A 23,368-nucleotide genomic window follows, 5' to 3' on the forward strand; every position below is an offset into this window, starting at 1 on the left:
GGTTTAGTTCTTTTTTTAAGCCCCCAAGCTCTCAGAATGTAGTATTTTCTGCTCTGTAAACAGCCATGTCTGTGAACAGGTCTGCAGCCGACACTCGTTCGCTGGCTCGATGCTTTCCTCCATACTCAGAGTGACTCGTCAAACAAAACAGAAAATGTAAATTCGATGTATCGGATCGAACGTCTGTTCGATCAAACCGAATCAACGCCTCATCTGGGCTTCATGAACACTTGACTACCTCCTAACTCACAAACCCACAGATAAATACTGTAAGTCAGCACTTATTCTAGCTCTTAGGTTTTGCTCCCGTAGCGTCTGCTAAATGAATAAAAGGTAAACGTTAGTGTTATATTATTTAATTAGAACCTGCTGGAAGTGTTGGTGTCTTCTGTAGGCTTTTCAGGAGGAACTCATGCTGAGGTACTGGACTCGTGACTGTTTTCATACGGCCGTGTGATTGTACAGCAGGAGTTTCTTCTGCAGTGGAAGGGCAGTACCTCTCGATCACCAGCACAGAGACGGAGCAGTAGTGACACCAATGTTGGGATTGTGCGTCGCTCAGAAATTTATGAAGCGGTGGATGGCAGCCTGCTGTAGTACTTGCTCTTGAGTAGTAATTAAATTGATTTTTTTGTTCGGGAACAATTTGTAACTGCAGGGCTGTTTTACACGAGCTAATGAGGTAGTGCTGTGTGTGTGTGTGTGTGTGTGTGTGTGTGTGTCTGTTTTTACTAAGGCTTGGTGTGAGAATGCTCAGAAACTATACCACGACTCTCCCGGTTTCAGTGTGTGGTTGTGATCCAGGATCTTCATGGTGAAGCTTCATCTCAGGGAGTTTCTTCTTGTTACTGTTGCCTCTGGATTGCATAAAGAGATCACTGTCCAACTCCATACAGTATACCGATTTCTGTGCTGCTGCTTGAGAAATTATGTGAGTGAGTGAAGCTCTGAGCTGCTCCAAGAACTGATCAACAACACCAGAGCCTGTGGCACATCAACCTGGCGCAGTAACGGCGTCTATAACAAGCAGTGAGTGTGAAGTTTTTACATAAAGTGATTTCTATACACAGCACATTCAATTTAATACACACGTGCTAAAGCGAAGGGAAAAGTAAATCTCTCTCTCTCACACACACATACACACACACACACACAGAATATGAGACGACAGCCAGGTGACAGAAAGTATAGTTTGCAGCGTGCACATTGGCATGCTAGCTTCAGGCGTGTCCAGTCCGGCAGAACTGCAAATGTTCAGGTCTCCATCACATTCTGTAGAGAATCTTAGCCTCCAATAGTAGCCTCATAATCGCAGACGGGTAAGGATCGTCAGATCACCTGCAGGATCGTCTGAAACCAGCCCGTATCAAGAACTCCTGCACCGTCAGACGTCATCGGACCTTAGAGAAGCTCGCTCGCAGGCTCAATGTCATTAAAGCTGAAGACCACCGAAGACCAGGCAACAGGAACCGTCTTCACGATGTCAATGTGTGTCTGAAGCTGGAAAACTGTTACAAAGTGCTACGCTAACACTGGAAAATCAGATCAGTGGTTTGTGACTTTCAGACAGAAATAGATTTGGTTATAGAATATACGTCAACTCTTTGGGACGAATCAGTAATGGGAACAAGAGTGCAAGACAGTAGGATTCACACATTCCGTGTATGTGTCTGTGTGTGTGTGTGTGTGTATTCTGCCTGCAGAATATGCAGAAAAAATGGATTCTAAAGATCCACATTATTCTGGAGGTAAAAGTTCTTTAAATTAGCAGTCTGCTTAAGGAATATCTTAGATGTCGATCCACATGGACATCTCGCCAGGTTCGACTTGTTGCTACGTAACTGGAGGTTTATTTTCACCAATGAACTTATTTTACACTGTCAGTGTTTACAGATTCAGACTCAACCCAACATCAACTGCTTATATGTATGCAAGAACATCATTAGGACCTGGATGATTAAATAAATAAATAAACAAACACACAAACAAACAAACAAATAAATAAATAACGTGTTCTTTTTTCAGAAGTTTTCATCTCGTTTCTCTTCTTCTTTGAACCAGATTTTATTTCACATGATTGACCTCAAAAGTTTCTCGATTTATCGTGACAGGAAGTGAGCATCGGTGTGCATCGTATCGGTGCGCGTTTAAACTGTCAGTCATTCCAGATCCATGTCAACGTACTCCGTCACCGTTACACCGCGATCTAGTGAACTACATTATTCATCAGCCCTAGCATGTCACATGACCACCTTGTTAGCACCTCTAGTAGCGCCTGTCGAGCGTGTGAACGTGTCTCGTGTCAGTTTGCAACTGTTTGCAGTGTTTCCTCTCAGGTTTCAGGTTTATTTATTTATTCATTCATTTTCTACCGCTTATCCAAACTAGCTCGGGTCACGGGGACCTCAGGCGTCATCGGGCATCGAGGCAGGATACACCCTGGACGAAACCATCACAGGGCACACACACACTCTCATTCACTCACACACACACACTACAGACAATTTTCCAGAGATGCCAATCAACCTACCATGCATGTCTTTGGACCGGGGGAGGAAACCGGAGTACCCGGAGGAAACCCCCGAGGCACGGGGAGAACATGCAAACTCCACACACACAAGGTGGAGGAAGGAATCGAAGTCCACACCACCACAACAGTATTGAGTTCTAAACTACTGTAACTGTAACTGTACAGTACAATACTGTACAATAATATTGGGGTGAGGGAAGTTTACAAAAACACAGTGTGTGAAATCATCTAATGAAAACAACTGAGTCACGATTAGGTGATAGATATTAAGGGACAAATATCAAAGAAAGGTTGCAAGAATTAAATAATAAAGTGCAGTAGATTGGATTTATATATATATATTTATTTATATATGTTTGCTTTCGGTTCTTCTGAATATTTAAAATCACATTAAGTGCTTCTTAGTGAGAGCAAGACAAAGTGGAACACGACCCCAGCCTCACCTCATGTTATTTTCTATTCATCTCCAGTGATCCAATTACAACCACCCCACAATTCCCTTCTGGTTCATATGAAAAGTCTTTTGTTCTCGTCTCTGTCAGAGTGCAGCGTCCATCTCGGAGCCCTCTGTAAAAAAAAATGACTGCACGAGCCATGTGACGAAGTGTCAACGCTGTCGTCGGCGCTGGAGTCGATTAAAAGGAATTTTTCCATTTTTAAAAAAGTTTTAAAGTTATTTCCGAACAATCCAATTCGAGAATTAAAAGGCAGAGACATTACAGTATATATGGTATAATACAGAGACCCTCAAGGCTAGAGAAAAAAATAACCTTGTAATAAAGCTATAAAGTATGAAATAAACAGCATGTGTATTTCTAATTTAAAGAACGGATCGTGTTAGCGCCTTCACAGGGAAGCTACGTGTATATGAAACGTGTCCAATGATAAATTCATGCAAAATAATTTGCATAACGAGGACACTTGATGATCTGTCACAATTAACATTGCGATTATTCGTCATTTATCACATCGCAGATCCTTCATTAAAACGCTTATGAATATGAAAGCCTTGTTCTCGGAAAATAAACCGTTTACGAGTGAATCATATTGAACAGAGAACGACCTTAATTAACCCCATTATGGCATAAATCGTCACCAATTCATCACCATCATAACGTGTGGCATACTGTAGACAAGCGTCGGAGTCAACCGTTGCCAGTTCGTGCCGGTGTTTTACGCCTTTTCATTGCGTCTTTGCTTTGTCATTCGATAATAAGTCTTAAAGCGTGAGCACCTTAATGAACCGTTAGCTTTCTCGTGCAGGAATTCTGAGGTAACAAATTTGATAGCATTGAATTATTGCTCGTTTTTACATAACAGATGTCCGTGTACTGATGTAAGCGGTAACGAATAAAGTTTAATGTATCATGTATAATTAGCTCATTTTATCTTCACTGGTGAAAACTCCAAATTTCTGTTTTGTGTCTAATATGTAGATCACTCTATCTATCTATCTATCTATCTATCTATCTATCTATCTATCTATCTATCTATCTATCTATCTATCTATCTATCTATCTATCTATCTATCTATCTATTTTTAATCAATTTCACATGCTACCGTGAACTAGTGAACTATAGTAACTGCAAACAAACATTTAAATACATAAATGTATTAAAGGTTTAGAAGTTTCACAAGTTTCAGACAGAAGACCATCAACACTGTTGCAAGTGGAGTGCTTTAGAGACTGGAGGATGTGAAATCAGTTGATATTTAAAATGGTTAATGATACCTGGTCGTGTCATACCTTGGGTTTCACACTGGGGTTTGTGTTCTTTGCACACATCCATGTTGCGCCGGCGCCGATTTAAAACAAAACACTACAAAACTAATAGCATGCAACACTTCTTTAAGACCTCGCTGCTACAGACTAACTAACCGTCATTGCTTGTGTTCGAGATTATGATCAACAATCAGAAGTCAAGATTGAAATGAATGATGATGGATGATGAGGTGATTTGTTTCGCATCAGTTTCACAGGAAGAAACTTCGAGAGAAATGGCGTGACTGTATGCAGCCACAGTTAAAGGTGGGGTCTCCGTTGTTTGAGAAATGCTTCAGAAAACTGTGTTGGGCCGCCAAACTAAACAAAAACAAAACTACCGTGTAGCCAGTGAACAGAAAGGAGCGGGGCTTGTCAATGTGGGTGGAGAGAGTGTTCGGTGCGCATGTGTGACATTAGCAGAAAGCAGTTATAACATTGACATGGAGGATAAAAACAAATAAAGAAAGTGAAGAAAGGCTTACGATAAGGCAAGAAGTAGGACCTGTTAATATAGGATCAGGTACAACACACAGTACTACAAAAACACATTTTTATTACCCTAGTATTACTCATTGAGTTCATTTATTGATAAAAAATCTACCCTGGGCCAGCTGCCCCAACAGTTTCTGCCATAATACTTGTCTGGGTTATATTTGGGTTATACTTGTCTGGTGTATTTGTGGGGCAGAGCTATCAATACAGGGGTGGGACCCATTTGGGTTAGGGGCGTGTTTGTTTTGGTGATTTCAAAAGTCAACATAGGCTTTCAAACAACAGAGACCCCAACTTTAAGTTAAGTATATTTAATACATTATCAATTTGTCAAATCGTTTGTTTTTTTCTCACTATTCTTCTTCTTCTTCTTCTTCTTCTTCTTCTTCTTCTTCTTCTTCTTCTTCTTCGTCTTCTTCTTCTTCTTCTTCTTCTTGTTATTATTATTATTTTATTTTTTGCACAGGTACTCAGACATCCAGGTTTTTTTTTGTCCCTATTCATGTCCCTATTCTATAAAAAGCTATACTGTGGTGAAAAAACACAAAACCCAGCCAGAAGCACAGACCCACATACGCCTTCCAGCCTCTGCTCTGAAGACTAGATATAAAATGTGTGCTTGCAGTTTCTTCACATGATTGCAGCAGAAACCTGAGCGCCTAACGTTCACCTTAAAGATGATGTCCTAGGAAGCATCTGCATCACTACATGGCTCTGTGGGTCATGGTCATGAAGACAGCTGAAAGCATTGGATCAATGGATCCTGATGACAATACAAGAGATCCAGGCTTCAGTTCCAACATCAGAACCCAATATTCCCTGGTCTCAGGGTGGCACTTGGTCTCACGATGTACTCAGAAAAGAAAAGAGCTCTCTTACACTCCACCTAACTCATTAGCATGCTAGCCATGTGTGTAGCAGACATTATTTCACCTGTCTGTTCGACACGTGTAATTCCAGCTCCAGCTGCGGATGCTCGGACTGCTGACAGCAGCTGTGGTGAAAGTTCCCTTGGGCTTGTTGCAACTAAGAGATTTGCAGAAGTGGCTAATCATCACAAGACGCAAGCAAAAAAATATCAAAGTTTTCTTTGACATCTCAGCACGAAGCAGAGTCTCTAGCCAGGTGTTGTGTATATGTGGGTATGTGGGCATATCTGGGTCTGTGCTGCTTTATAAGGCCATCCTTATAAAACTGAGCCTGCTTGGGATTGGATATCCAGCGGAGAAAGAAAATCACCAAGGACACCTTCCTCACTGACTAGGGATACTGTGGCATCTCGAAAGCTTATTACTTACTACCATGTAACCTTTCTGTGTTTTACCCCAAAAGAACAGAGTGGGATTTACCCCATTTTATTGAGGCCCTTCAGTCCTCCCCTTACCATATGGGGCAGTGATTTAGTGCGCAGAGGATCAGGGTTCAAGCCCCAGCACTGCCAAGCCGAACCAAAGCTTACATCATGAACTACAATGTTTATTAAAGTACTAGAGTATTTAAAAAAAATATTTAAATTACTTTATAGCCAAAGTAAATGCTTGAGACATGTAGATGTCATCCAGTGGCAGTGTGGTATAGTGGTTAATATGTTGATGCTAAAAAAATGTTCCTTTATCCACCTAGCAATTCGCTGAAAAGATACTGGACGACCTTCCTATCATTGCTTCCTGGATATCATTTGCATCTCAGATTTGACCAAACTGAAATGATTACCAGATGTCAAAGATCTCCCATCAGCTAGATCCTGCCAATGCCCTCTCCATCCAAACACTGATAAGAGTCTGTCCATCTTCTGTAGCGCTTATGCTACACAGGGTCACAGGGAACCTGGAGTCTATCCCAGATGACTCTGGGCACCCTGGATAGGTGCTAACACATCACAGGGAACAATCACACACATGAGTGCTAAAGAAAATGGATGGCTTTAGATGCCATCCTTCAGTGAACAATCAAAAGGACGAACCCGGCTTTATTCGCTCACCCTTGGTCCAACCGAACAGACTGTTAAAGGACAAACTCATCATTTCAGAATGCACACACACACACACACACACACACACACACACACACACACACACACACACACACACACACACACACACGCACGCACGCACGCTTTGAGTGCTTGAGATGCATTCCTTTTGAGCTCTAAATGAACTGGAAGCATTCCCAGTAAAAGTGTACTTCTGGGCAGTAAAGATAGTGCTCCCATTAACGGTACTGTGCTTTGGAACTTATTTTGCCACTGGATATTCTGGTGTTTTTGGTGAACGATATTGTTCTCATTGTTTCCCATATCAGGAGGTGTGGCCATGTATCTCACCTGGTTCTTGGTTATTCATTATTATGAGCTGACAGACGATTACTATTCAGTACCACACTTATAGTTCTATATAATAGTACGAGTTCTCTCTCTCACACAAGTTTCGGTTACAGAAGCAGACTTACACTCGTATATATTGTTTTTGGAAACCCAACTGTAAGGTGATGTAAAGATCAAACATGGCAATATCAAGATAATTCAATGCAATACAGACTGGAACGACGTTCAGGGCAGAATACAGAATAAAACCCCTTCAGTAAGAAGTGAAGCATTTTTTCCAATAACGGATACGATGCTTTCCTCTGAAGTAGAGTGTTGATATCACTTCCCTCCAGACTTATTATTCCCTTCTGTGATGAAAATCACCTCATTTAGCCTTCACGTTCACACTCATCTTTCAAAGGCTTCAGGGGGAAAAGAGGCAATTCTCCAACAGGCTGCTGAGCGAATACAGCTCGTTTGAGGGAAGACGTGTGGATACGCATGGGCACATCTAAAACACACACACACACACACACACACACACACACACACACACACACACACACACACACACACACACACACACACACACACACACACACACACACACACATACCACATCAACATACAAAAACCCCTGTCTAAGTTAATGATATAAACCTCTGCGTATTACCTTCACTAATAACTTCTAAATAAAATGGAGAATCGCAGACATGTTCATTAATAAGCGATTTATGTAAGATGCCACTGTCTTTATCTATTTAGTGCTCGAAACATTCAGAGCTGTATTTAAAAGTGGGCGTGGCCTAAAGCGGAAGGTTAGTTTTCTTTTTAAATCTTCACATGAATAAATGTGGTCTTTATTTGTCCCCTAAGCTTCATATCTGACTAGGTGTGTTCTAGGAAGTGAAATTTGTATCTTTTTTTTTTTTTTTTGCAAGAATCTAGATATTTGGTGATTTCATCATTCTTTAGCTCTACTCATGATTAGGACAGTATTGCGCCATATACAGCAAACATTTCCTGAACAGGGCCAATACACAGCTGCATGCATCAAATCCAGCCACCATCCAGTCCTCCTCCATCCATCTCATATACCCCTTCATCTCTCTCTCCCGAAATCAATCCCATCTAACCCTCTATACATCCATCCTTCCCTTTGTCCATTTATCCCTTACTTTATTCTAAATCTCTTTTAAATCTAAATCTTTGTCCATTCATCCCTCCCTAATCTACCATTCTTCTCTCCCTCCATCCTTCCTCTATCCATCCTATCTACAACTCTATCCCTTCCTCTATCCATCCAGGCACCCCTCCATATACCCATCCCACTCTCACCCCCATCCATTTGTCCATCCATCCACCAAACCACACACCAACCCAATCACCCACCCACCCACCCATCCATCCATCCATCCATCCATCCATCCAATGATCCATGTATAATAAGTAACCAATACTATCACACCGTGAATGCAAAAGTTCATTAAAGACAAAAGCTAAAAGAATAAATGTGTGATTTTGGGTTGAGGTGAGACACAATCTCTGTAAATCCCTCAACCAAGTCTGGTATCTGATCATTTTACTGCTTACTCTGTCTCGGTCATGAATATTATCACATTAAAACTAGGACACAGTTTATTTGGCTCTTACAGAGTCTTTTACTGGCAGCTTATCTTTATCTACATGAGAAACCTCAGAACCACCTGCCAGGACATTAGTAGCAGATCCTTTAAATCCTGTAAGTTGTGAGGTGTTTCCTCCAAGGATCAGACATGTTTGTCCAGCACGTCCCACATGTTGAACATTCAAAGGGTGAACGAACATGGTCTGTAGCAATGTTTAGGTAGGTGATACAGTACGTGTTAAAGTATCGTCCACAAGAATGCAGTTTCCCAGCAAAACCTCTTCCTATACGGTATACGTACTGTATATACACAAATCTGGAAGCACACAGAATGTCATAGTATACTGTATCATAATCGGCACTTAAAGGCAGGATCTCAGATGTTTGAAAACAAACACGCCCCTAACTCAAATGGGTCCCACCCCTGTATCGATAGCTCCGCCCACACATACATACAGTACGTAACCCAGGCAAATAATGGAAAGAAACGTGTCTTTATCATAGCTGAAGGGAAGAACAATACGATTGCAGATAAACAAACAAGCAAAAATGACACAAGCATAATCATGTAAAGGACAAAGGCATATATTAGTTCTGTGTAACAAAGCAAAACCAACGTTACTCACCTATCAAGAAGGAAAAAAGCGCCTCGGCGTCTTAAGTAAAGTTGAATTTCCTGAGTCAATAATCTTGTTGCTCCTAAACACTTTTTATAGCGTGTTCGATCTCGACAGGAACTTTTTCACCTTATAAATGCCTTTTTCACTTGAGAATCGTCCTTAATGGAACCTCAGCTGAGAGCATGACGCCGAGGCCCGATGGCACTGAGGTCTTTTATTCTCAATCTCCCCATCTCTATAGCTTTTCTTTTTCTCTATTACCTTTCTCTCTGAAAATCATCTGTCTGGGACTGAAGAGATGTTTTTGCATTTTCTGCAAAGGTCTTGACAGAAAATGGAAAGTGGTAGGTACAGTATTATGTGGTAGCACACCAAATGACTCTTTGTAGTCTTTACATACAAAGCTGTGTCTTTTGAAAAAAAAAATACAAATAAATTAAAAAATAAATACTGCCTGATTTCCTCAATGTTATTCTTTCCCCCCCTTGATCTTAACCCTATCTGTTTTCATATTTATATCCATTTTCTTTTTTGCAGCTGGAAATAAAACCCAAGTCAAAAAAGGTTCTCAGGCATTTGAATATTTAAAAAACTCATATCATTTTGCATTCCCAGCTATGAAAAGAAGGAAACTTTCTCTTGCTCACGAGACCTCTTTTTCCCCTTTACATCTGAGACGGCTTTAGAAATAGTTATCGTTAGCTAGGTATGAAACGCCATGATAGCGCCAGCCTTTGGCAGAACGTATTACAAAAAAAGTATATCAGATGAAGAAAAACAAAGTTATATCATTTTATAAACAGTGAACGTACGTATGATTGTGTCATGTACAGATCCACATGTGAGGGATGTGGCAAAGGCTGATGAGAAAATGTGCTGTATTGGCTTTTTTATGAAACACCAGGTTTGTGTGTGTTTATCTTTTGATTAATAGCGTGATAGCTACCTAATGGATTTAGCACAAACTCATGCCTGTGCGATGTTTATTGTTCTTCATGTGTCCTGATAAGAAAATCTTTAATCTTCTGCCAATCCCGGCTGGTACACAACTCAATCCTTTTTTGTGAAACATGGCTTTTATGCCACTATGTCCTTGGGCAACAGAATTACTACTAATTGTTTCAACAGACACGGATATCTGGATGTTAAGGAGACTCCAGTTCCAGTTTATCTCAAAGGTGTTCAGCAGGGTTGAAGTCAACAAGTCCTCATACGTCATGGCATCTTATCTTCACCAGCCATCACAACCATGCTATGATCATACAGTAGCTCCATTTCCATCATATTCCATCATAGCTCCACTTTAGTCCATACTGACCTTATAATGTCTATTGCCTCCTTTTACATGTAGCCAAGAATACAAAATGAAATCCATGTTTTGCTGCACAAGCGGCTCGCCGGTTTATTGCAACGAACGCGCTTGTGATCGTCGATCGTTAAGAGATAAATTAAAACGAGAGAAGGAACGAGGATGACTGTCTGTAGGGAAACTAACAGAGATGGGCTAGCATGGCTAATACAGCCCTCTCTTTCAAAAAAGACTAAATAAAAAATAAATAGATAGATAGATAGATAGATAGATAGATAGATAGATAGATAGATAGATAGATAGATAGATAGATAGATAGATAGATAGATAGATAGATAGATAGATAAACACACCCTGTCTGGCCAAATTACACAGTAGTACAAACAGCGTTAATGGAAGTCTTGTGTTACTAGATTTGAATGAAAAATAGCTATTTCAACAGCAGCGCACAAAGAGACACGGAGAGAGAAACAACGACACAAATGTGTCTGTCTTTTTTTTTTCCTTTCTTTTCTTTAATTAATACGCTTCTTCATCTGACCTTTTCCAAGTGCTCAGAGATGTTAACATTGTGTTGGCAGATGTGTTATTTTTCTCTCTGAGAATAGAAAACAGCTAGGCTATAAATCCCCGGACCCTATTCTAGCAGAATAATTAGCATAATACTTTTACCGGGACATGTTTGCTCATCACCTCCCTGGACATATTCTTCTTCATCTTCTCCTGAACTTTAAGGATGATGAGGGCAAAAAGGATAATAATAAATTCATAAAGATCACTTCCTTCACCAGTAAATCCTCAGGTCATGGTTGTTCCTCAACACCACTCCACATCTACCACCATGCACTACTACTGTTTCATTACATAAAGGGATGACATTGAGACCGTCTTCGTTCTCTTCTCCATCGCTCTCTTTCCTACTAATGCTGTGTTTTTTTCAGATTTTCCTGCAAACAAGGTCACTTCTACAGTCCAAACAGTGCTCTTCACACCTCTCATCTCCAAGCAAGCTAGACAGATGCCTTAGGGCTTTGGGCTTCTTGAACAAATATCTAGTCTGAAAGAACAATGCATTAAGAGAGAAAATGAAAGGACTTGGAAAAAAACCTACAGATTTTTATATTTTATTTTTATTTATTATTAAAGACTCTGCTTCTGTCTTTCAATCTCTCAGGTCCAGATATATAGTGTCCTGTCCTCATGCTTTGTATCTGATGCAGTCATGAAAGAAACATCCATCAGTTATCAACATGAAAGAGAACATATGCACATATTCAAGCTGCGAAACCAGTTATGATAATGATTACAAATCAGCTTCTTGATCGTCTGGTTCCTTCCATCTTCTTCATGTCTTGGGTCACACTTCTCCCAGTTTTGATTGCGCTACAGACCTCCCTGGTCAACACCCAGTTCATGATTTTCGGCTTACAAACTCAAACCTGGAATCCTTACAATCACTGGGGACTTCCATCAACTTTTTGAGCCTTATCCTCCTTGACGTGGCTCGTGACACGAAATCACCAGACCCCCTTTTCCACTCTTGGGATCAGGAGGTTTGAGCTGACCCGGTTTTCAGTGTACCTGCTGGTTTTTGTTCTATCGCCTCACAGTATTGGTAGATCAACGCTCTTGGTTTCTGGTCAGAAGTTTGGGGGTTCGAGGCTCATAACCCTCTCTCTGACCCAGAGGGCTGTTTCATTTATGTCCCAATCTGTTTCAGTTTCCTTAAAAGCTGGTGAAGAAAATTTTTCTGTTCTCTACTTCTTCTTCATATTGGAGTCCCTCAGGGGTCAGTCTTTGGTCCAATCTTGATCTTTACCATATCACAGTGCTCAGTGGATCTGGTCTAATCCCTGCCTTTATTCGCCTTGCAAGTTGCTGAAAAGATACCGGACAGCCTTCCTATTATCTCTTCCAGGATATCATTTGACCAAACTGAATTTATCCAACGGTTAAGATCTACCTTCAGCTAGAGCTTGTTTAATGCCCTCACCGTCCAAACACTGATAAGAGTCTGCACATCCCTCCATCCATCTGTTTTCTGTAGCACTAATCCTTCACAGAACTAAGGGGAACCCTTAGTCTATCCCAGAGGACTCGTGGCACAAGGCATCGGACACCATCGATGGGGTGTCAACACATCCCAGGGCACAATCACACACTGATACACCATGGACAATATTAGAGATGGCAATCAGCCTACCACACATTTCTTCAAACTGGTAGATGAACCCTGAGAAGCCAAAGGAAAACCCTGGAGCATGCAAACCCGTCACAGACAAAGTGAAGGCAAGAATTAAACCCCAAACCTGGAGGTAACCACCAAGCCTCATGTAATTCAATAGACTTGCAAGGATTTCCCAGCATTCAGCAGTGATTATGCTGCACAAAACAATGCCCTGAATATATCCATGCGATACTTACTTCAGCAATTTTTCAACAATATTCGATTATAAGCGAATTAGTGTCAGCTGGTCGACTAGGCTTGCACAGCATTGTGGGAAATGGCAGTAAATGCAACAAGGGATTCACCTAGTAAGATAGCGGATCTTCGATGATGAAAGTCACCTATCATCAATTTGTACGTTAAAGCCGAATCACAGAGCTAACATTACGTGATAAAACGACGTCTATAATTTGCTCACTGAACAATTTTCCATTCGGATTTCAAAGATTTCCCTTTAATCACAGGATTCCTTTGTAATTGCTTCCAAACAGTGATTTAACAAAGGCTTAACATTCAATCTCTGTAAGATTAGAGTGAATTAACCAGCTAATAAAAAAAGAATTAAGACTCGTTATCATCTTTTAATCTGGTACACAGTTTTCTGGCATCTCTGTCATTCCTGTCTATTGCAGTAACAGTGTTAATTAAAATGCCTGCTGCAGATCAAACGGTAAGCTGAAACTTAACTAAAAAAAAAGAAAAAAAAGATTGAATTCTTTCTGTGACGGAGCTGTAATTGTGTTTCAAAAATCATGCTTTTTTTTTACTGCTCATATGTATGAGTCAAATAAAAGGAAATGAAATAATTACTAGTTTATAGACTGGATTCCATCTTTCATGTGATACTCCTGTGACGGGGGAAGATGAGCGCTCATCTGTTCGGGCTCATGACAACCTGGTGTAAGTGTTTCTTTCAGTCTTTAAGGTCTAGCTGCACCTGAAAATCTGGCTGTCTGGTTCTGTGCTGATAAATTCTGTCTGCGATTGACACACGACGCAATTTTCAGCTTAAAGTGTTAGACGCTGTTGAGAGATACGTGTACTCCTGCAGTCCCGCTGCCTGATGTGAGGCGGTGCCTGATCCTGACGCTTCTGCTGCGACTCGTCTCACCATCCCGACCTGTCCGACTCACCCTGATGCTCTGATTCTACTCGGATCTCCTGCACTTGTCGCCATTGTAGCGTCTGTAGCACCCTAAATTTCAACATCTACTCCTCAATTAACCGATGAGCAAGCCAGTTTTACACACACACCTGGCTCCAGAATGTCTGGAACCTACACAAAGACCAGATAACCCCATGCGGCCCTAAACGACTCATAGGGGCCCTAAACCAGAACACACACATACACACACACACACACACACACACACACACACACACACACACACACACACACACACACACACACACACACACATACACACATACACACACAATGAGACATTCCTTTTACTAATAAAACCCGAAGATAAGGTACTCTAAGGTTCTCATTCTTATAACCCTTTTTGTAATGTGTCCTTCTTTTAAGGCTTGCCTGACTTAAAATTATTTGCTCCTTAATTTCCTGACAAGGGTGTATTTTATTCATGTGTCAGAAAACAACATTGTATTTTAAAATAAGTTATACTTTGATTAATGATCTATTTATATAATGTACCGCTGCCTTCATACCGTCATTACCCTTCATGTTTAGTATCCAAATGACCACAAAATTATCGGTTACTCATTTTTCAAGCACTGGTGTATTTTATTTGAGCACGAAAGGCGCAATACCATCTTAATACACCCTGGATCAAACTTTAAAGTCATCTAAAAGTTTGATAGCTAAACCACGCCCACAGACACCTGAAACAAAGGGAGTTTTTCCCTCCAAAACCTTGACCGAAGTATTGGTCATCTCTCCAAAGATGGGTGGAGTTCGCAACCTTTAAATTGTCACAAACACCACTAATCCGTGGTCAGACTTTTGGAACAGCTTAGAGACGACTCCATCTTCCTTCATAGAACTTCCGGCAAGCTCCACTCTCCAGAACCTCCAGGAAGAACGCCTGACCCCACTCTGACTGAGATTTCTCCGTTACATCCACATTCTTGGGCCGCAAACCAATGCAAGTAGCCGTTCCTCTACCAATCAATTTAGATGCATAATTTTAAGTAGGAATCTTTCATTGAATCATAAAGTGAATTTAAGTTTCTGTGACGATTTCCCAGTTAGGGTGTGTTTTAATTTTGAGTCTAAGCTTGCCATCCCTTTCCTTCCTTTCTTCTAATTTCTTCTTTCCAGTCTCTCCCCCCCTTTTCCCCAATTTTAATTTCTTTTGTTTTATTTTATTTTAATCTTCGTTTTCCCTATTTCTTTTGTTTGTTTGTGTAGTTAGTTTTATGTTGTGTTTGTCTCGTTCATTAAACGTCATAATTTTGAGCCACAGGTGATTTGTCTCTGAGTATCACTCACAAACTAAGGTACCTGCAATATCTGGTCTGAACTACATGCTCTATTAAGTTAATTTAATTTAAATTACGGTATACAGTAAAAGGAAAGCGAATCTTTCTTGGCCGGGAAGATACCGCCTTCATAGAATTAATAAAGGTTACACGGCCTGTTCGCCGGACGAACAGACCAAATAAGCCTAACCTTAATTCCAGTACCGTTAATTTCAACTTAGGTTAAAATATTTAGAAGTCACTATAACACGTTATAGTTACTTATAAATATTTACCTTGCTTCGCGAGCCAAAATCGCTACACCGTTGTACTTTTTTTTTATTGCTGATGATTCACTAACGAAAGCCTTCTAATTCCTCCTGTAGTGAACAATCTGCTGCTGTAATCGTGAATCGTGTCCTGTGCTCCTCCATGTATCTCATTCTAGTTACAGAAGACTGATGATTTCTAATCTGGTGACACCCTCCGGAGATCCCGGTTCTTCCAGAAGGTTCTTCTCCATCCCTCAGTCACCTCGGGATTGCTCAGGGTTTCAGACCTGCATCTAGATTTCCATAAAGCTCCTATATATGATATTAGGTAGCATCAGAAATACTCGACTTCATCAGAAAAACGTGAAGATCTCATGAAGCCATGATGTAAAGGTGTTATTGAGTGCATTAATGTCTTATAATCTTGCCCTAGTGAGAACTACAAGCTTCTGAAGGTGTCTCCTGCTGTTCTCTCCCTGATGAGACACACCTCCGTCCTTGCCCACTGATTTAACGGAAAGAAAATATAAAAGCTCAGAAAACTGCAAAACTTCTTGTTTACTCATGAGCACCGTGTGTCTACTTGGAGGAAACTTTAACGTGGTCCAAGTTTATCGGTCTATAAGGAACCCCATGATGCAGCTCACCTGTTTTATTACCTACTGGTGCAACAGATTGCAGCATTTGCAGGAGCACACACACAATAGAGCCAGTTTTTTTTCTCTTATTTTTCTTTTACTATTTTTCCTCCTGGGCAAGTGAGGGAACCGCATTGGGGAAAGCACCAAGTTTTTAAAGCGCCAACTCAGAAGCGTCTCGTCAGCTAGAGGGATCCTGTTCAGCAGCACTAACAAGCGTTATCTGATTAAAGATGAGATAATGAGGTAATAATGAGATATTTACGTGAGAGATGATTCGCTGTGGCGACCCCTGAAGGGAAAAGCCGAAAGAAGAAGAAGAAGAATGAGATATTTACGTAAACGGAAAACTCGTGTCTTTTTAATGGAGCTATAATTGATATTTGGAGTATTTACATGTAGTTTAAGATGAAGTAATCATACAAAGTCAGGCATTTGCACCATGTCACGATGTCTACGATGAAGTGACGTCTGATCGGTCGCTTGGTTTTCCGTCTTCGGCACTTCTGTAGTAATACTATACTATATACGGCTCCTAGTGTTTGTCACTTTAAGGAAACGCGTGACTGACCATGCACGTCGGCTTGGTTTCATTCCGCCTCTCTGACAAGCCTCTGCCCGTCTAACGGCGGCACATCAAGCTAAACTCCTATCGGACTAAATTCATTTTACTCCCAAAGAACGTTACGAACATAAGCTGTCTGAAGCAGCACCAGAGACTCCTGAGCTGCCTTTTTTTTTTATCTAATTCAGAAAAGTAATGAATAATTTCTCTGCATTCTTAAGCCCGACTCGGCCACGCTTCAGTAATCAACATATAAATACGAATAAATATAAGGATGAAATTCAATTCAAATTCTCTTCAGATTGGGATACTGCGTCCCCAGACTGGAAATCCAGATGTGCTCAGATTCCAATAAGAATCACATATCACATTTAATAAGAAATTCTATTGTTCCGGCTAAAATTCATGTAAGACGCAGACCAGCCAAAACTCAGGTGTTTGATGTTCCTCTTACACTGATATGTTCAGAGTAGAGGTCTTCTCGGGTCTAAAGAAATGTACCCGACCCGAATCACTTTTTACCTGAACCCGACATGTATAATTTTTTTTTTTTTTTAAGAAAGACAAGCCCGAAAAAATTAGACCCGAGTCCGACCCGAGGGCAATTTCTTTTTAACCCGACTGGACCCGAATGTTGTGTAACTCTACACTAAAGTAACCGCTACAGTGTGGATTCAAAATTGATTGACAGGTCTGTTTCAACGAAAATTAGCTTATCGCCAGCCACACGTCGCCAGCCACATGTCGCAAGCGGTCTTTGGCAAACAGGGGAGAAGTTGCATACACACGTGATACAGTAGTTCGGGTCTTCTCGGGTCCGTTCGGTAAAAACACATTCATTTTAAATTACCTGAGACCCGATGCCGCTATTATTATCCCTGATCCGTGTCCGAGGCACACGTGAAACTTTTAGACCCGAACTCGCTCGGGTCTCGGGTCGGACCTCGGGTTTTCGAATCTAAGTGGACCCAGTGAGGACCTCTAGTTCAGAGTCACAGCCGTTACATGTATTGAACAAGTGAGCCGATAGTTTAGGTCCAAGTTTATAACGACGCAAACGTTATTCCTTAATCACGACTCTCATTTGGTTTAAATGACGGTTTAAATGAAAGGTCCTGTCCTGTGTGATCATGTGTTATGGGATTCAGTCTGGAGGTGCTGCGCTTCCGTTTCCAAAGTTCAGAGGCACGCGTTAAATATCTACGTCTCCAAACTGATTTGTATCCGATGCCTTCATTCTAGATTAAAGCATTTGTTTGGAAATGATTTGATTATACAACTCAGTACTTCCACTCTGCTCACGATTTGAGTCGAGTCGATTCGTGATTTGGGTCGATTCGATTCAGGCCTCGATTTGAATCATTAATCTCAGAAGAAAACTTATAATTAAGAAGATATCTTTTTTTTTCTGAAAAGCAAAACAATGGTGTATTTTTCTGGATGATACATGAGGTGTCATTTAAAGCCGAAATAAAGCTCCAAGCTCGGCTAAAATGCCTGGTTTCCCCCAACCTTTTTCTGGAGATCACAGGTTAAAAAGCTAATGAAAAGGATATAATAATGTGGTCTGGAGCTCTCGGCCAATGTACGCTCTATATATTTTTAACTGCTGCTCACACAGCACGTGACATTAGATAAGTAACGGCTTGCTGATGCCTAAGATTTGAATTTTCATGACTCGCATGGTTAAATCTTTGCATTGTGATGCAACACCTCACCCCTACTTCCTCATTTTCACAAGCTAACACTAATGCAGATCTGGTACGCTGAACGCTGAACGCAGATCTGGTAGGCTTGTACTGTAGGCTGCAACAAAATTGCCTTCGGGAAATGAAATAAAGTGGACTGAACTGAACTGGAGTCAGTCCTGTATCATCCTTTCCTGTAGCTTACGTTTAAATTAGCGGCGTTAGGCGTGGAAATAGATACAGAGATACGGTAAAGACCTTTGAAAAACCTGACGATGTTCCCGTAAACGGGTACGAGCTGTACACAGGTAAACGGGTACAAGCTGTACACAGGTAAACGGGTACGAGCTGTACACAGGTAAACGGGTACGAGCTGTACACAGGTAAACGGGTACGAGCTGTACAGAGGTAAACGGGTACGAGCTGTACACAGGTAAACGGGTACGAGCTTAAATCACGAGCTTATTCTGAGAAACACTCGCGCAGACGTCCGTAAACTGAACAGCACAAAGTCGAAGCGTTCAAAGGTTCGTTTTAGCCAAATAAATAAATAAATAAATAAATAAATAAATAAATAAATAAATGCTGTAATTGCAGTATTTTTGCAGAGTTCTTACCATCAACCTCAGCTATTTCACATTTGAACACTGCTTAGCTGCGACAACTCGGCCATCAAGCGCTCTTTGTCAGGTCCCGCTGTAGTTTTCCTCCAGAACACTTAAACTACTGCTGACAAACAATTTCAGTGGTCAAAAGAGAAGGAAAAAAAAAGTAGTAAATCGGTCTTTACCTTCACAGTAGGTCGAATCTCCTTGTATGGCCGTGTAGCCGCTCCTGCACTCGCACTCTGCTTTGTTATTGCGGTTTTTGCAAAGTGAGTTTTCTCCACAGAGAACTCTTTCTGCACAGAAATCATGACCTACAACAAACGAGAAGCACAGAGTGGACGTCTGCACAGAGTGGACGCCGTATTGACGCTCGGTTCGACACGTGCATGGAGGAGATTCTTCTGCTGGTGCTTTTATGTTTCATAGCAGTGAAGGTGATGTTTGTTATTAGTCTGAAGCTTCTCACCTGGAAACTGCCAACATCTTACTGACTAATATTTAATCTTTTTAACATTTTCTTTGTTACTACTTTTTTTTTTTTGCATCCTCAAGCATTAAATTACACATAGACTGCATTTCAGCTCAATATGTAAGTGTCACAAAGTAAATCATCAGAACATCAAAGTAAAACTCATCACCCCTCATCACCCCATATTACTCATCATCACCCTTCATCATTCTTTATCACACCATCACCCCTCATCACTCATCACCCCTCATCATCACCCCTCATCACCCCATATTACTCATCATCACCCTTCATCATTCTTTATCACACCATCACCCCTCATCACTCATCACCCCTCATCACTCATCACCCCTCATCACTCATCACCCGTCATCACACCATCACCCCTCATCACTCATCACCCCTCATCACACCATCAACCATCATCACACCATCACCCCTCATCACTCATCACCCCTCATCACTCATCACCCCTCATCACTCATCACCCCTCATCACACCATCACCCCTCATCACTCATCACCCCTCATCACACCATCACCCCTCATCACTCATCATCACCCCTCATCACTCATCATCACCCCTCATCACTCATCATCACCCCTCATCACTCATCATCACCCCTCATCACTCATCATCACTCATCATCACTCATCATCACCCCTCATCACTCATCACCCCTCATCACTCATCATTACCCCTCATCACTCATCATCACTCATCATCACTCATCATCACTCATCATTACCCCTCATCACTCATCATCACTCATCACTCATCATCACCCCTCATCACTCATCATCACCCCTCATCACTCATCATCACCCCTCATCACTCATAATCACCCCTCATCACTCATAATCACCCCTCATCACTCATCATCACCCCTCATCACTCATCATTACCCCTCATTACTCATAATCACCCCTCATCACTCATCATCACCCCTCATCACTCTTCATCACTCCTCATCACTCATCATTACCCATCATCACTCATCATCACCCCTCTTCACTCTTCATCACTCCTCATCACTCATCATTACCCATCATCACTCTTCATCACTCATCACCCCTCATCACCTTTCATAATTCTTTATCACACCATCACCCCTCATCACCACCCTTTATCACTCATCACTCTTAATCACCCCTCATCACTCATCATCACCCCTCATTACTCATCACTCTTCATCACCCCTCATCACCCCTCATCACTCTTCATCACCCCTCATCACCACCCTCATCACTCACCACCCCTCATCATCACCCCTCATCATCACCCCTCATCCCCCATCATCACTCACCACCCCTCACTCCTCATCATCACCCCTCATCATCACCCCTCATCACTCTTCATTGCCCATTTCTCATCCCATCCCCTCTCATCACTTGTCATCACCCCTCATCAATCTTCATCACCCCTCATCAATCTTCATCACTCGTCATCGCCATTTCTCATCCCCCATTCCCTCTCATCACTCTTCATCCCCCACCTCCCCTCATCACTCATCACCCCTCATCACCCCTCATCACCACCCTCATCACTCACCACCCCTCATCACCACCCCTCATCATCACCCCTCATCATCACCCCTCATCCCCCATCATCACTCACCACCCCTCACCCCTCATCATCACCCCTCATCACTCTTCATTGCCCATTTCTCATCCCATCCCCTCTCATCACTCTTCATCCCCCCTCATCACTTGTCATCACCCCTCATCAATCTTCATCACCCCTCATCAATCTTCATCACTCGTCATCGCCCATTTCTCATCCCATCCCCTCTCATCACTCTTCATCCCCCCTCATCACCCCTCATCACTCGTCATCGCCATTTCTCATCCCCCATTCCCTCTCATCACTCTTCATCCCCCACCTCCCCTCATCACTCATCACCCCTCATCAACCCATCACTCTATTACCCATCACTCCTCCTCACACCCCTCATCACTCTATCACCCCTCATCAATCTTCATCACCCACTTCTCATCCCCCCATCCCCTTTCATCACTACCTCATCACTCTTCACCAACACTAATCAACCAGTCACTCTCAGAACAGTAAAAAATGATATAAAAAAATAAATAAATATTTACCTCTGCAGACATTACAGCATCTGTTCTCCGGCAAAATCTGCTCGTTTATTGTACAGTTCAGACTCGGGCAGCTTTCATCCACTGGCTCCATCACTCCATTCTAAAATAAAACAAAATAACAAAAGGAATGGAGCAGGTCTGAGTACATGAACGAGTGTGTAACTTGTTAAAGACTACAAAGCAATGGATTAGAATCTGTCTCATAAATAAATCCAAACAAACTGGGGATACTTTCCCCCAGAAAGATGGGATATACGAGCTGAACCCACACAAGGAGTTGGAATTCCGAGCGGGATTTCCATTTCAAATTTGTAAACAATTATTAATTTAGAACATACAAGGGTTTAGAACATATAATCTGTCTCTTCTGTTCCCCAGCAGGTCCAGCAGCGCTACTGTAAAACTGCCCCTAGCTCTGTGTGTATGTGTGTGTGTGTGTGTGTGTGTGTGTGTGTGTGTTGTCCTGTTAGAACTCCTCAGGCTGTGAGGATTCTGCTGTAACGCTGTCGGAACCTTTGCATTATGGATGGACAGAACGAGCGTCAGTCATTTCTCCAGCTAACAAGTGTTGAAAAAGCTGAAGAAATCCTGTAAGATCTTATCACCCTCTGGAAATCTCAGCAAATTACAAAGTGGTGTTTTGCTGACCTTGCATTCTTTACAGCTCTGTAGGAAAACACGCTGACCCTCTGAAAGTGCTCGGCCCAGGTAGGAGCACTTAGCTGCAAGGAGAGAAAGAAAGAGAGAGAAATAATGGGTTTTCTTGCACTTACAGGATATCAGTCCAAGTGAAAAAGATCCAAATAATTAAGCAAGTAGAAAGAAAAAGAAAAAGAAAAAGAAAAAAAAAAAAAACGGAGCTCGGTGTCTAGCCTTCGATTCCATTAGGCCGAGCTCTCGGCGCACTGACAGCAATCTGCTCAAACTGCACAAATGTAGATCTGAGAATTATTCCAGAGCCATTTTACGCTCGAATGACCTTTAAAAGGGCTTCTTCTAACACGGCTGACCAAATCCACCAAAATGAGCCTCGTTAGAATGTTCCCTGCTGGATTAATTCCCCGCACATTCATCACACCGCTTCTCAACGCACAGGACATTTAAATTACTATATATTTTTTTTTATCTGATGTTTTTGGCTTCGTAACTAAGTTCCGCTCGAGCCGAAGACGTCTATAAAGTGTCGGCTTGGTGTCACAAGGTCACGAACGTGGAGAAGATCCCGAGACCCTGCATGAGGACAGGAGAACCATGTCAACAAACCTGGTAAAGTCCAAACTAATGAACAGATGTGATGACGCCTGAGTGGTTAATGAACTTTGCTAATTCTTACATCCCTAATTGGAATCCTCTGTGGGACGAAGCCTTTGGACGTCCACTGAGCCGAGGCCGACTCTAAGAATCCTGAGACATCTCCAGTTAGACTCTGTGATACTAAGGAGATCTGAAGTCCATGATCCTTACACCAATACAACATCTGTTTGACTGTATATTACAATCACACCCCCAGTGTCACCCATATGAGGATGGGTTTCCCCTTGAGTCCGGTTCCTCTCAAGGTTTCTTCCTTTACCAATTTAAGGGAGTTTTTCCTTGCCACTGCTGCCTGAGTCACCTCAGACTTTCTCATAGGGGAATAAATACATACACATTGTGAACTATATATATCTAATAATAATCTAGAATTTTTGTTCTGTTAATTCTTATTTCTTTTATTCTTCGT

The 23,368-nt window shown here is 41.6% G+C and overlaps 1 protein-coding gene across 3 annotated transcripts in view; it reads right to left on the reverse strand.

The window, feature by feature from the left end:
* Positions 1-23,368, reverse strand: part of LOC113646190 (protein kinase C-binding protein NELL1) — a 183,209-nt gene that overhangs the window by 63,176 nt on the left and 96,665 nt on the right. For all 3 annotated transcript variants that reach the window (XM_047802902.1, XM_047802903.1, XM_027152256.2), the window contains exons 10-12: positions 22,294-22,367; positions 21,646-21,745; positions 19,257-19,385 (exon numbers count right to left, since the gene is read on the reverse strand). In XM_047802902.1, the coding sequence (XP_047658858.1) occupies positions 19,257-19,385; positions 21,646-21,745; positions 22,294-22,367 (303 nt within the window). The remainder of the gene's footprint in view (positions 1-19,256; positions 19,386-21,645; positions 21,746-22,293; positions 22,368-23,368) is intronic.

Source organism: Tachysurus fulvidraco, chromosome 2 (assembly GCF_022655615.1).
Source record: "Tachysurus fulvidraco isolate hzauxx_2018 chromosome 2, HZAU_PFXX_2.0, whole genome shotgun sequence".
Lineage (NCBI taxonomy): Eukaryota > Metazoa > Chordata > Actinopteri > Siluriformes > Bagridae > Tachysurus > Tachysurus fulvidraco.